At 48.1% G+C, this 14,678-nt stretch overlaps 1 protein-coding gene across 1 annotated transcript; it reads right to left on the bottom strand.

The window, feature by feature from the left end:
- Positions 1-789: 789 nt before the first annotated feature.
- RND3 (Rho family GTPase 3) lies at positions 790-13,791 on the bottom strand. The gene is made up of 5 exons (XM_042041136.1): positions 13,441-13,791; positions 13,243-13,330; positions 6,520-6,629; positions 4,968-5,102; positions 790-2,841 (listed from the first exon to the last, which is right to left on the bottom strand). Exons 1-5 carry the CDS (start codon positions 13,588-13,590, stop codon positions 2,590-2,592), a joined length of 735 nt encoding a protein of 244 aa, XP_041897070.1. The 5' UTR covers positions 13,591-13,791; the 3' UTR covers positions 790-2,589.
- Between the last annotated feature and the right edge of the window lie 887 nt (positions 13,792-14,678).

Here is a 14,678-nt window from a genome sequence, read left to right as displayed (position 1 = left end):
ACTGGGAACTATCCTTTATGGAAAGGGATTCCAAGGAGCAATGAGGGGATCTGTTCCTGCTGACTCTGGACCAGTGACCCACGAGCTCTGCTTAAACCCAGCAGCCAAGGGCTCCTCAGCCTGGCACAGGTGGAGACACCAAAGCTCAAACCAAAGGTGGCAATGACAGGGAGGGTTTGGGCAGGAGGGTAACTAATTAATTAACCCCTCACTCATCAATTACAGCACCTGCAGAGCTGCTGGGTTGTCAGGAGCAGCAAAGAACCATCAGGGCAGTGCCAAGGAACAACTGCTGGGAATTCTGAGACGGAGAGTGGCACAGGGAGACAATTCCAAGCTTTCCTGCCTGGACTGAGAGCGGGAGAAGCCCTTGGGAGGGGAGGATGAGCTGCAGCTTCTGTGTCCCACAGGAGCCTCACGCCGGGCAGGACAACTCGGAATCCCAAGGAACTCCCAGCGCTGACAGCAACGGGAACATCCCTCGGCTGGGAATGAGTTTTGCTGCATTTCTGGCAAAGAACAACCTGAAAGCTGAATTTGAAAATGTGAAAATTCAGCTTGAGAGGCAAAGCAAAGCAACCCCCACTTGTTTGCTTTGCTCCTCTGCCTCCGGCATTTTTGGGAAACAACTCGGAGAAGGAACCCACAGCAAAGTGGGAAATTTAATGCCCAAAAGGGGCTGTTGCAAGAGAAAGATTCCTGTTTAAATCCCAGCCATTCCTGGCCTGGAGCTCAGCACAGTGAAGCCCCAAAACCACACAATTATTAATGATTTCCACCACAAGAAAATTCCTTTTTTTGTTGTTTTTTAATTCAAAGGAAAAAAAAAAAAAGGTATTTTAATAAATACTGCAGAAACATTAACCAAACATACAAAGTGACTTCAACAATTAAAAAAAAAAAGTAATGAATGTCCTGCTTTATAACAGTTATAACTTATTTTTTCCACAATATTTAAATACAGAAAGAAGCACTTACCAGCTATTTTGTAATACTGCCCTAAGAGCACTGTTGCATCAATTAAAAGCTTATTATGGTCAAAAATGTCTTTTTTTTTTTTTTTTTTGGTGGGAAATAACCAGAATGGGAATGGGATTTTTTTTTTTTTGTCTTCTTTTCTCAGATGAAACAAAGTGCTGGCAACACACAGAACCGAGTTTGAATTCTGAGCTCACCTTTACCTTTGCACGAGTGAACAGAGCTTTTAACACTTCAAAAACGAAGCATCACCCTTGGCAATGAAATGCTTGTCCTCCACAAGCAGCAACCAGCCCAGTCAGAGCTTTGGCTCCTTCCTCTGGGAGAAGTTGGGTGGGTCAGGAAGAGTTGCAAACCATTGGAAAAGCTGATTTAATTCAGTGTAACAACAGCAAAAAGGGATTGGACTGAACCAGTTCACCCCATTTCAGGGCTGGGGGTTGGACACTTTTGTGTTAATCCTAAAACTAAGGGCAGCATCCAGTTCCCACAGGGGACCCCTTAAGGCCTCACAGTTCCTCAGACCCCGTTTCCTCCCCAAAATGAGGAACATCACAAAAGGCTCTGCTGGCTCATTTGCAGGTTTTTGAGGGGTATTTTCTTTTTTTTCTTTTGTAACCACATCCCAGAACAGCACTTGTCTGCAGCTTTCTCCGGGATCCACGGGCTCTCCGGCTCCTGGGAGAAGCCCAGGGGGTTTTGGGGCTTCCCCAGGTGGGCAGTAAGGCTTAAGGAATGATCAGGGCTGGAAAACTACGGATCATTTGCCATCACAGCTCTCAGCACCTTCCACTTGAACCTACAGCAACGTGGCCACACAGAACAGCAGGACTGGGCACCATTTCCACTCCACAGCACAACCACAAAGAGGAACAGCCGAGTCAGAGCCCTGCTGGGCTGGTTTGCCCCCACTACCTCCCCTCCTCCCCCCCAAATTTGATCCATCTCATTTCCACGGAAATTCTGGGAATCCTCAAACAGCTGTCTTCATTCCCAACATGCTCCAACATGGATCAGGAAGGCAAAACTCCAGACTTCTCCCCAGTTTTCCTCTAGGTGACACACAGGCCTCGGTATCCTCTCCATTTTCACAATCAGCTACTTAAAAAAAAAAAAAAAAGGGATCATATCCTTTGGAAAACCAACTCTAAGGTCACGGGGATAGTTCCTTAATGAGAAGGGCGTATTAATAACGTCTTCATTAAAAAAAAAAAAAAATCCCATTAAAGTATTATTTGAATGAAATCAAAGTGGTGGCATCCAGGAGCAGGGCGTTACTAAAAGAAACAAGCGCTGTCCATGACATCTCTCCTTTGCAGGGTTCTTTTCCCAATCACTCTCTCTCTCCTCTCTCAGCACATTCAAACGTTTTCCCTTTTATTATCATTTTTTTGGCATTGTCTTCAACAGAAATTCCTGATGCCGCCTCTCTCAGAGCCTCTTCTTCCTGCTGCTCAGTCCTTAAGTACAGTCTCACACAACAGGAGAAGCCTCCGTGAAAGCACTGGCAAAGCCCTCATTAAACACCCCGTGGCTGTGACTTCATTGAGCTCCAACCCCTCCTGGATCTTCTTCCTCCTCCTCCTCCTCCTCCAGGCAATCCCAGCTCCTTCACATCACCGTGCAACTCTTTGCTTTGTCCTTTCTCAAGTCCGTGGCCACTGTGGACAGTTCTGGCCTGCCAGGCATGTGTGAAATTCGCTTTGTGGCCCTCTGAGATTTGTTTCGTTTCACATTTTTGTTTGTTTTGTTCACACACGCCAGGGTGGCGACGTGAAAAATGTCTCTGACACTGTTTTCTGACTGTAAGGCTGAGCATTCGATGTATGTGGCTGCTCCAATCTGTTTGGCCATATTTGCACCCTGAGGGGAAAAAAGAACATGTGATCAATACCAAGTTGTGCAGAGAGCCTGAGCAAGCCTCACAATTCCAGCTCAGCGCTGTTTCCCTGGAAAACCCAAAGCTCCCACAGCTGATTTGGGAAAATAAACAGAGCTTTCCTTCCAGGAGGAGTTAAATGAGTGTCCAAGCCTTATCTCCTGTGCTGATAAGCACAAACTGGGAGAGGAGAGCAGCTCAATGACTGCAAACAACTGGGAAAAGCCAGGGGAGGCTGAGTGGGGCCTGTTCAGCAGTTTCACCATAACCTGAATCCAGGAATTTCCTGGAAAATCTGGCAGCTTCCAGACTGAAGCTTGAAATCTCCAAAGACAAAATGTATTCTGTGCTCTTAAAGAATATCCAGCTGCTCCTGACCTGGAGCAGAGTCCCTGTTACAGCTCCAGGAAGAGGGCAAAGTCCTTAGGGAAATGTGCTCTGGGATAGTTCTATCAACTTCCTGATAGGGAACAGGGAAAAAAAACCAGAAAAGGACATGAGGGGTTGTAGGAGTCCATCTTTTTTGACTTTAAGAAGTCAAAGCAGGGATATTTGCTCCAGCAGCACAAGGCAAACAAGCCAACATGTGACAGATGACAACAGCCCAGTACCCCAAGGTGGATTTTGCTACCAGAACACAATACAGCATTATGTGCAAAAGTGGGAGCTGTTCCAAGGGAATTTTCTTTCTGAGGGATGAATCTTTACTAAGTTACGAAATCCAACCACATCCTTGACGTGCTGCTCCTCACATATCCCTGAGCTGCTGCTGCCTGCTCCAGTGCCAGGCTGATGGCACCAATCCCTGGGGATGCAGCCTCCTGTTTGCCCTGCAGTGATGCAGCCACCTTACCAGTGGGAAGGGGGAGAGGCTGATAAGGGAGCAGGTGCTTGTAGGATGAGCCCTCCCCACAGTTAAACATCTCAGCTCGTACTGAGCTGAGCCTCAGCAATGTTTGCTCAGGTGTAGCTCCCTGGGAGGCTGGAGCAGGGTGTCACCAGCACGTCCTCATCCTCCCAGCGCTTCCTGAGGGAGCTCAGAGGAATGGGAAAGCTCTGATCCCACAGAGGCTTAGCCAGGCCAGGGGATTTTTAGAAGAAGCTGTGTGTCCCTTGTGTTCAGCTGACTCCTGCTCCTCGGGGTTACAGGCTGAGCTGTGAATCCAGGGAAAAAAATCCACCTGCCAGCAGATTTTTGATCCCTCTCATGGAACGACTCGGGGATTTTACTGAAGTACTGCCATTTTCCAATGTAAACATGCTGCATCCTTAGCAACCCCACATCAGGAGCTGCTGGTTTGGAAAACAAGAGGGATAAAACATCCCAAACTGGCTGCCAGCACAGGCTAAAACCACTGAGGTGACTTGTGGAGGTGCCACTGTCCCTCCCACAGGGTGTAGCTGCCACCAGCACCGTGATTCAGCAGCCATGAATGATCACACACATGTGAGTAATAAAGGGAAGTTCACCTCAGAGCCCAGTTTCCCTGTTCCTTACATCCTGCTCTCTCTCCCATGACCTGATTCCTTTCCCTTTCACCTCAGCTCCTCTCATGCCTGGCTCTGAATTTCTCACTCCCCCAAGAGCAAAGAACTCATCAAGAATGAAGATGCCTTCTGGCTTTGCTGCACCTCCAGAGGGAGGGACAAGGTGTTTTTTAAGGAGCTGGGGACAGATTAGATTCCAATATAATGTCATGATTCTAAAGTCAAGCCAACATTATTCAAATCTGAAGTCTGCAGACAGCAATTTTACCAATTTGTCAGTGAATAAACAGGATGTGTCACCTTTCAGCCACATCTTTGGTGCATGCAGGCATAGAAAAGCAGGAAGTTCTTTTACAACTCACCTAAAAAGCAATTTGCAAGCAAAAAGGCAACAATTTTTGAGGTTTAAAGGGATGATTTTATGATTTCTTGTGGGGCTGCAGGATTTCCTTTAGCCCTAAATAGCTTCTAAATCCATCTCCACCCACACCAGAGGTGCAAATCTGCCTTTCAGGCTGCACTCGTGGCGTCACGAGGGAGAAGTTGGCCACAACAAGGGCTCCAGTGACAGAAAAGAGGTTGATCTTCCCCCCTGAAGAACAAAAAAGGAGGTGGCCCCTACCTGGTCGTAGGACACGGGGGTCTGCCTGTGGTTGGAGAGCTCCACCAGCGTGCTGACATCGGTGCGCAGGTCCGACTTGCACCCCACCAGAAGCATCTTGGTGTTGGGGCAGAACTCCTGGATTTCACCTTTCCACTGGAAAAATCAGAAGTTGTTGAAGGTTTAAACCCAAAGAAGCAATGGGTGCAAGCAGAGGTTTGAGAAGTCCTGACATTCTCTGCTGGAGTATTTTTATGTAATGGTTGTGTTTGCCTTCAAGGTAATTTTTGAAGGCACCGGCTCCAGCAGAACCTGGCCAAGGATGAAATCTTCCTATCTCAAACACTCATGAATTCCACGGGCTTACTAATCAGGAGGGAATGAGATTGTTTACCCACATGAGCAAAGGTTTGCAGAGCTGCTGTTTCTCACACCCAGCCCCAGCCAGGTGCAGAATTGGTGTCCCCACCTTCAGCAGCTCCTCAAGACACGGCTGCAGAGGCAGCTCCTGTACAAGCACAACATCAGCAGGGCTCCATGGGGGTTTACTGCTGCATTCTCACACCTAAAACTACACAAACCTGCCCAAAGTGAACCAGCAACGAGCCCTTCAGACAGAACTTGGGAGAAATTCATTGCCTTTCACCCTTTCCACAAGGCTACGTTGAGAACCCAAAGCAAAAAACTTCACAGCATAAACCAAACAGATGATATTCCCTAAAATTTAGGGCTACCATTTGGGTTTAAAATCACATTAAGAAAAAACTCTTGCAGAATTAAGCAACCAGCATTAGCAGGGGCACAAAAAACACAGTTCTGGACTCTTTTTGGCACAGAGAGAACAGTTCTGAAGTGGTTTTTGTAGGCTGTTCAGAGCATTGTAAGCCACTTTACCCCAGTGAGACAAGAATCACTGGCCCCAGCCTCAGAAAAAAAAGGAACTTCAGGTCATTAAGCCCCAAGACCCACTGTGAAGTCGACTCATGCTCAGCAGCCAAGGAGAGGACCAGGACCACCTTGCAAACACAGAGCCTGATTATGAAAACTCCATGTTTGAGCTCATGGGAAGTCTGACACATGCTCGGATCAGTGATCTCATGAGAGGCTTGGGGCAGGGCTGCATTTCTGTGCCACTGCTGGTGGCTTCCAGAGGCATTTGTCACTGGCTCCTTGTAATGTCAGCCTCACAAATTATGTAAGGCCATGGCAGAAGTCCAAACACTCGGCAGACAATTTTTAACCACCCCTACAACGCAGCAAAGTTTCCCAATCCTGCTACAGGAACACGTGACAGACAATGTCTTACAGCACCTCACACCACCCTCAACAATTCCTTGCTGTCTCAGGGCTGAGGATTGAGGATTTTCTCCAGCCCCAAGTGTCCATTAGTGAGTTGTTTCCAATTAACATCCAGCCCTTTCAAACAAATGACCTCAAATTAAAGCACCCTCCTGTCATCGCTCCATTAAAAGAAACAAAGTGGAAGTTTCCAGTATAGGAACAGCACCACTGCAGGGATTTAAAGATGAGCTTCTCCAGCAGCTCCATGCTCAGGGGCTGCTCAAATACTTGCCTTTTTTAGGACACTATCCAGGGTTTCTGGCCGACTGATGTCAAAGCAGATCAGGACAGCATCGGAGTCCGGGTAGGAGAGCGGGCGGACGTTGTCGTAATAAGGGGACCCTGCAGGGAACACAAACAACGTCTTCATTAATTGCTCTTTTCCTCTTCCTGCAGTCATCCAGGCTTATTCAGAAAGCTCAGAGAGGCTTTCAGTGATGCCCCCCCAGTGATCTGTCACCCACCAAAAGCTCGGGATGCTCCCAAGGAGAGGGAAATGGGGTCAGCCCAAGTTGAAGGCCCAGCATTAACCTGCAGGGGAACAAATCCTTGAACTCCAAAAAGCTCTTCCAAAGCAGATTTGAAATTCCTCAGCTTTGATTTGTCTAACAGCCAATTTAAAACAAATAGCTCCAAGTGCAAAAAGCATCTTCAGTTGTCACATTGGCAATTTTTAGAAGAAACTCTTGCTTCAAATTAAAGAACTTGTTGCAGGAAACAGATTTCCAGCAGGGAAAAATCCCAATCCCGCAGGCAAGCACACAACTTATCTGTCACAAAAAGCCTCATTACTCTGTAAACCAATAAAGCTTGCAATAAATGTTTATGTTTAGCCCATAAACCAGATTTTTATCAACAAGATCAAAGCTACTTTAGTAATCTGGGGGAACAGATGTAGGTATTGCTCTTTGTGCTTGTCTTACTTACAGGGCTGTGAAGGGATATTCTGTTTTCCTTAACAACAATCATGATGTGAAGAGCTAAAATACATCCGAAGTTAAAAATTGTATTTTAATCATCTGGTGAATCTGGCAACAGGTTTTGGGGGAAAAAAAAAGGAAAAAAAAAGGAAAAAAAAATCTTTGTTTTTTCTACGAAGTTGCAGTCACTCAACCACCATTTGGTTTGGCCTTAACAGTGCTGAGCTTCACTTCCTGAGGATTTCTGATTTAGAAGGACATTTAAACCAGGTCAGTGGCCCAACAGGGCAAGGGTTTGGGCAACTTAACATTCATTTTGTTAGCCATCATACATCCTTATTTCTGTATTTTCCTCATGAGCCTAAAACACAGCAGACCCTAAAATGCAGCACAGACCACCCACCACAAGAACCCAGCTAACCCCAGGAGTCTGGGGGGTTATCAGCTCATTATCCCACCAATTTCCCAGCTCTCCAGAATGAACTGGCTGTAAGGCCTCCGATTATTAACTGGATTAGAGGAATTCCTCAAGTTTTTCCCCTGACAGACAGCTCAGGCTGTTGCAGAACCCCGAGCGGGGAATGGTGTGAACGGCTCGCAGATGACTTCACTTGGCCAGCTTCTCCCGCACGGGAAGGAGGCAAGAATCCCAGGAATGTTGTTTTTGAAATGAGGAATAACACATGGGGAGTGAAGCATTACCAAACTAGGTAGCAGAAGGTAATTTGGTGAACGAGAAGGATTTAATTCGAATGCTCATCTCTGTAAACGATGTCAATCTGACTGAGAGGCAGCTGTCAGAAAAGGCTCTTCACACCCCACTTCAGCTGAATTCAGCACAAATGACACGTCGGGAACAAATCTAAGCGAGGTGACCCGGAGTTAACTACTCACTGCAGCTATCAATAAGCGTTTTCCACTGCTAATTACTCCCCACTATCTCCAGCACTGCTATTACAGCCCTGTCCTGCAGCCCCAGGGCCAGGTTATTCATCCTGGAGCCCCAGGGCTGAGTTATTCACCCTGAACAGAGGAACTGCAGCACCCAGTGCCACCAAGAGCCACCTGGGTGACATTAAAGCACTGCCTGGCTGCCACATCTCGCTGAGCTCCAGCAAGTAAGGGCAGGATTGAGGATTCTTAATGGTTGCTGGCTAGAAAGGAGTCTCGGCAAAGCCTCACCCAGAAACTCATTCCTCAGACAAATACCTATGGGCTCACTCAGCAGGCTCCAGGGATTCAGCATCCCATATATGTCCAGGAGATGTATTTATGTATACACAGAGTCACCACCTCCAGCCCCGAGACTCCTTCCCACCCTGGCAGCTGGAGCTGCTTTGCTTGGAGGCTTTTTCTTCCCACCCCCCCTCCCCCCCGAATTTCTCCTATTTAAGATGCTGAGGTGGAATAAAAGCACTTTCAGCAAGCTTGGGAGGAATATTCCCCACCTTTTCTCCAGGCTGGTGTGTGGCAGAACAAACAGAGCTCATTTCAAACTCCTCGAGCTGCAGGATCCACAAAGGAAATTTCCTGCTCTCATTCAGCAGCCAGTAACCAAACCTTTATTCCTGTGCAAATAAAGAGGGGCTGCAGCCCTCGCTGTGCAGGCCTATTCAAGCTGGCATTTTCATCCCTTTGCCCAGAGAAACCCTCAGAATGCAGGAATGTCAGGAATGAGGCTCACTCAAGTCTGAACAGACAACTCCAGCACAGCCCAGGGAGGCTGCTCCCTCTTTTTCATGTTCCTTTGCAGATCTGAAGCCGTGCCAACCCTCGAAAACAGAAGGAGAATGTGGAATTGGAGCCGTGGTATTTGTGGGGAAAAAAAAAAAAACAACAAAACCTATTTGTGTTTGGGATCTGTTCCTGCAAAATAAAACATTTTTGGCAAGGACAACATGGGTGGTTTTTCAGTTTTATCAAGGAGTTGCTGATAAGGCTGAAGTTCATTTTCCATTGTGCTGGACATTCATTCCAGCTGCAATCCTCCTTTTTTAAAATTTGTTTGGCAGCTTCAGTAATTTCAGCCAAAAATACTTTCAACATTAAGAACGATCTGCTTTTGAAACCTTATGTTTCATGCAGAGTCCAACAGAAAGTCAGCTTTTAGACTGAAATAAAACCCCTCCTAAGCAATATGCTTGGGTTTGGTCTATGGGGGATGCCAAGCTTAGGCTTCAATATTGCTGTCTTAATAACGACCAGAGTTACGTCACTAGAAGTCGAAGAATGTTGAATTTTTTGGTGGTTTAGCACTACTTGAAGGTGCTGGATTGGGGAGAGGTGTTTGGCTGGAAGATGCAAAGGCACCAGAGGGTTCAGCTCCACATCCCCAGGCAAGGAGAGCTCAGTAACAGGCAAGACTTTCCTATTTCCACACCAGCAAGCAGCCACCAGGAATTAGGCTTTGGAGCCTTTTGGAGTCCAGTCAACTGAAAGAACAACAGATGAACAGCAGCATTCTCACTCCCAAACCCTTGGGCCCACTAATTATCAGCTGCACAGAAAACACATCAAACACTGGCTGCTCCAAGGAGCTGATTCAGTGCTGATGGTTTTCCTCCTTCCAAAAAACAAAAACCAGCGATGGCTGAGGCGGATTTTCAGTGCAGGTCATCTCCAAGCACACAGATATCACAATATTCAGTTTTTTCTGTGATCACACTTCACAGGGAAAACTCTGGGAGGGCACTTGGCATTCCCAGTTATCAATTCTAATTCATTCCCTTGTAAAAGTAGTAAGAAAACCCTGCTAAGATGAGCAATTCAAAGAAAATCACAGAATTCAACACAGCCAAGCTGCAAGAGAACTGGGAGGCAAAGACAGCAACTGGGGTTTCCCTTTGCAGTCCCTACTGCCAGGGAATTCGGGGAATCAGCAACTTTAATTCCTCTAGGTTTCAGCTCTCTCCTGAAAGGTTTCAGCACGAAACTTCCCAACTCATTTCTGTGTCTGTATGGACACTGAGTACATTGCATACAGTCAAAATCACAGCAAAACTAACTTGACTCACAGCTCCAAGGCCCTTCTGGATTTAATTACTTGCTAATCCCCAGCAGTTGTAAGTATTTTTGGCCCTGTTGAGAATTATTTTATTGCAGTAGCCATGGTTCAAACAATAAAAAAACCTCCTAAAATACATTTTAGGGAGACACAGGTATGTACACCTAATTAAAGGTATTTTTAAGCCACAGCTGCTGTTGTCCTAGCAAGAAATATAAATATCAAAGGAGCCAAAAAACTTGATAAATGCAGATTAGATGGTCGATACAGGCAACTAATATAGGTTTTTTTTTCTTCACAGTGGCCCTGAAAGTACAAAACGAAGCTTTAACCTGGAGAAACTTTTAATATTCCACCTCACACAACAAGCACAGAGCTCCCAAACAGCTCAAGACTGCCACATGTTACCGCAGAGCGCAGTAATTTATGGTGTATTGAGATTGCAACCAGACATTCCTGCTTTGAAAGAGGGCTGGTAGTCCCAAACCCCATTGAAATTCAACTTGGCAAGTGCTTCCCTTAATGCTGTGGCTAATTTAAATCCTTCTAATGACTTGCAGGACTAGACAGCACCAGCAAACATTGGAATAATGAATCTTCCCGTTCCATTCCACTCTTACTTGTCCCATATTCCTGTGGGCACATCCAAGTTGCAAAAACAACTCCCCGGTGAATTTACAGCCAGCTTTAAAATGTTTTTATCAGTTGCACGACACCTAAGAGTCCTCCAGGAAAAAAGCATTATTGTTATTGGTATATAAAGAATTATAAACCAGAACTGTGGCAGCAGGGCCTGTTCTCACCCTAACACAACTATTTTAACCAATGCCCACAGCTTTTCTGATTTTCCCAGGGAGCAAAAAAGAGTTGGAAGCGGCAGTAATTCCTTCCAAAGGGTTCACTGCAGAACCCAATTATCAATTTTAATTCAAGGGACTAATTGGCAAGGCTGTTTAATGCTCCCAGTTAAAAAAGAGTTAAAGGTGAATAAAAAGTACTGATTGAGTCATCTCAGAAGTATCTGCAGCACATTGCAATAAACTCAATTAAACAGCATCTTTTCCCCCCTCCCCAGAGATATTCCAGCACCACAAATTGCAGCCATCACCTCCGCTGTGCTGCAATGATCTTCCATCAGTACCTGGCAGTTAATCAGGCAGATTTTTAATTTAATTAGATCTATCCCTGCTTTGAAAATGCCATTCAGACATCTCTTCTAACTCAGCAGAGGACCAGGACAAAGACCTGTAAAAATTAAATTACCAAGACTTTCAGATAAGGCTAAAACACTCTCTTATCTTCTGCTGTCTCTTATCTGCTGATGTGATTTTGCTCTGGGTTAATGGGCTTGGGTAGTGCTGGCTTTTTGCAGTGGGTGAGAAGGCATGTTCATGGAGACAGAATTCCTCATCCACAGAGTCCCACAGGCAGAGGATCCACTCGGGAACACTTTGTAACACCAAGCACTGGATCTTTCAAATATTTCCTCTTCACTTCGGGATGTCAGACAAATCACCCACTTGATCTCAAGCTTCTGACTCAACCACATTTTCTCTGAGTTCCAGGACAGAGGACAAAGGCTGGCAGGTGTTTTTTCCTCCACTGCTTTTGTCTTTTGAAGTGCTAGGGAATATTTCAATCCATGGGTGTCTCCAGCCTTTGACATACAGATTCCAAACCTTCCCACGTCCAACCTGCGAGTGTGCTGTACTTTAATAAAGATAACATTTTCCAAAATAACTATTAATTTTTAATAAGCCCTTGCTCCATAGTTCCAGCCAGCTTAGTAATCAGCATGAAAGCTCCAACCAGACATACTCCAGAAATCTGCAAGTCTCACTTGGCATAAGATGAAGAAAAAAAATTCAGCTCAGAGCAAAGCTGATACTGGTTGTGGGCAGAGGCTGCCTTTTCCCAGTAATCGTGTTGCAAGAATTTGGAATCATTTCCTCAACAGCAAGAGGGAAGCCAACCCGCCGCCTAAACTCCTCTTTTAAACAGGGATTAACATTTTCATTCCTGGTAAAAGAGCTGCTGTCACATTGAGGAGAAACTGCCGGCTCCAAATTCAGCATTACCGAGCCATCTACACAGGCTGCCTGAGGAAGAGAGGGATCGTGTGTTCTGCCAAGTTCCTCCAGGTTTTTTTTCCGATCAGCTCTGCAGATGATGTTGATCCACACCTCTGGTAATGGTTCCCCCCTGGACATCCTCAGTTCTCCACAGGCAGAGCCACACTGGCTCCCCACGCTCCTCTCCAGCACTGGGGCAGCAATTTTGGGGTGCTCCCACACCCCCCTGGCTGTAAGTGCAGCCCAATTATCCAAATTATCAACGACAGGCGGATCTAGAGGAGCTCCTGTCTCAACATGTGAGCTCAGCCAGCCAAGCACCAAACCCCTCAACCTTTGAGGCATCTGAGCCGGTTTCTGGCACGGGCACTGAAGGCAAAACCGGAAAAATGAGGAGACCCTTCAGCCCTGACGGGAGAAAGGACGGTTCCCTCTTTATCCCAGAGAATCAGAGATGAATTCTAAAGGCTTTCCCTAAAAGCCTTTCCCTGGCCTTAAAGACTATAAAACACCGGGAAGAAAAGTACTGTATTTTGTAAAAAACCAAGCAGGCATTAATGAGGCTACCAGGAGCTCCAAAGCGAGCTGAAATAATTCCCCATTAGCACATAAACACCTTTTCCCTCTCCTACAAAGCAAAGCGGGGTTTGCAGGCAGCAGAGGAGCCGAGGTACCCCCAGAGCTCCTCAGAAAGCTCCTTCCAGCCAGGCAGGTGAGAACACATTCCCCTGCAATGCTGACAAATCGCTTCCCGGAGCCTTGCCCACACCCTCAGCCAAGTAGAACCTTCAAGGATAGCTGAGATTTTTGTCCGAAAGCCGCCAGAAGCAGCCGCATGCGGAACTCGGCAGCCCCGCCAGGACCGCGGCGAGCTCGGGGCTGCGGAACCGCGGGGCTGCGGAGCCGCCGCTCCTCCCGATCCCTCCCCGAATTCCCGGGATGCGAACGGGAGCGCTCACCCGAGGTGTCCCAGAGGCTGAGCTCGATGCGCTGCGTGTCGATCTCGAAGCTGGCCGTGTAGTTCTCGAACACGGTGGGGACGTAGCTCTGCCGGGAGACAGCGCACGGTCAGCCCGCGCCCATCGCCGCCGCCCGGTCCCGGCCCCGAGCCGACCCCGCTGCCGACCCCAGCCCATCCCCGGTGCCGTCCCTCTCACCTCGGGGAAGCAGTCCTTGGCAAAGACGTGGAGCAGCGCGGTCTTGCCGCACTGGCTGTCCCCCACCACCACGATCTTGCACTTCACGTTCTGGTTGGGATCCATCACCGCCTTGCTCGATAACTTCTGGCTCGCTCTTCTTTCCTTCATTGATCTCCCCTTAGTCCCTCCGGCCGGCCACAACAGAAAAGAAAAAAAAAAAAAAAAAGGGAAAAAAAAAAAAAAACACAACAAAAAACCAAACCACACCCGGTTTCCTCGCGAAAAGGCAAAAATAATTTGAAAAACACAATAAAACCCCTGCGGTGGAGGAGGCAGAGCCGCGGAGGCGCCGCCGCCCGCCCGCCCGCCGGTCCCGCGCTCACTGCTTTGTCCCCCCGCCGCCCGCCCCTATTTATAGCCTTGCGTCCGCCAATCACCGCCCGCCGCCGCGCGGGCCACGCCCCCTCGCCGCGCGCGGCCGGGGCAGTGCGCCCCCTAGGGGAGCCGCGGGGCGCCGGGAGCGCGGGGGGGGCGGTGAGGGGGGCCCGGCGCCCTCAGAGCGATGGGGACGATAAAGGAGAGGGTTGTGGTGTTATTGATCAGATTTATCTGTAAGTGTCAGCGCTGTGGGACGGAACAGCGGCATGTGGGGCTGTGCGGCCTCCAGACGTGATCCAGGGTCCCTCAGGGGGTGCTCAGTGCCTCAGGCTGGGATGAGGGATGCTGGGGAGAGCTGAGGAGAGCAGGGCGCTGAGGGGAATGAGGAGGGATGAGGAGAGATAAGGGGGGATGAGACGACAAAGAAGGGCTGAAAAAGGATGAGGAGAGCTGAGAAGGGATGACGAGAGATGAGAAGGGATGGATGCTTTGCCCCCTGATGCTGGGCAAAAGGGCTTTTCCCTCAAAATATGGTCACAAGGAACGTGTCGGGATCTCACAATAACAGGGAATCATGGAATATTCCATGTTGGAAGGGACCCACAAGGATGAGAGTCCAACCCCTGTCCCTGCCCAGACCCCCCAACAACCCCACGCTGGGCACCCCTGGCAGCGCTGTCCAAGCGCTCCTGGAGCTCTGGCAGCCTCGGGGCCGGGACCATTCCCTGGGGAGCCTGGGCAGTGCCCAGCACCCTCCTGACACCCCCCCTAAACATGCCCGGACACAGCTCCAGCCATTCCCTCGGTGCTGTCCCTGTCACAGAGAGCAGAGATCGGTGCCTCCCCGCCATCAACATCCTCCTATTTTTTCGCTTCCT

The sequence above is a fragment of the Corvus kubaryi genome, unplaced genomic scaffold (genome assembly GCF_017639235.1).
Source record: "Corvus kubaryi isolate FWS band 111438036 unplaced genomic scaffold, C.kubaryi_AGA036_p1.0 37396, whole genome shotgun sequence".
Taxonomy (NCBI): Eukaryota; Metazoa; Chordata; class Aves; order Passeriformes; family Corvidae; genus Corvus; species Corvus kubaryi.
The sequence above is the reverse complement of the archived record's forward strand: the minus strand, read 5'-3'. Positions and strand labels throughout refer to the sequence as shown.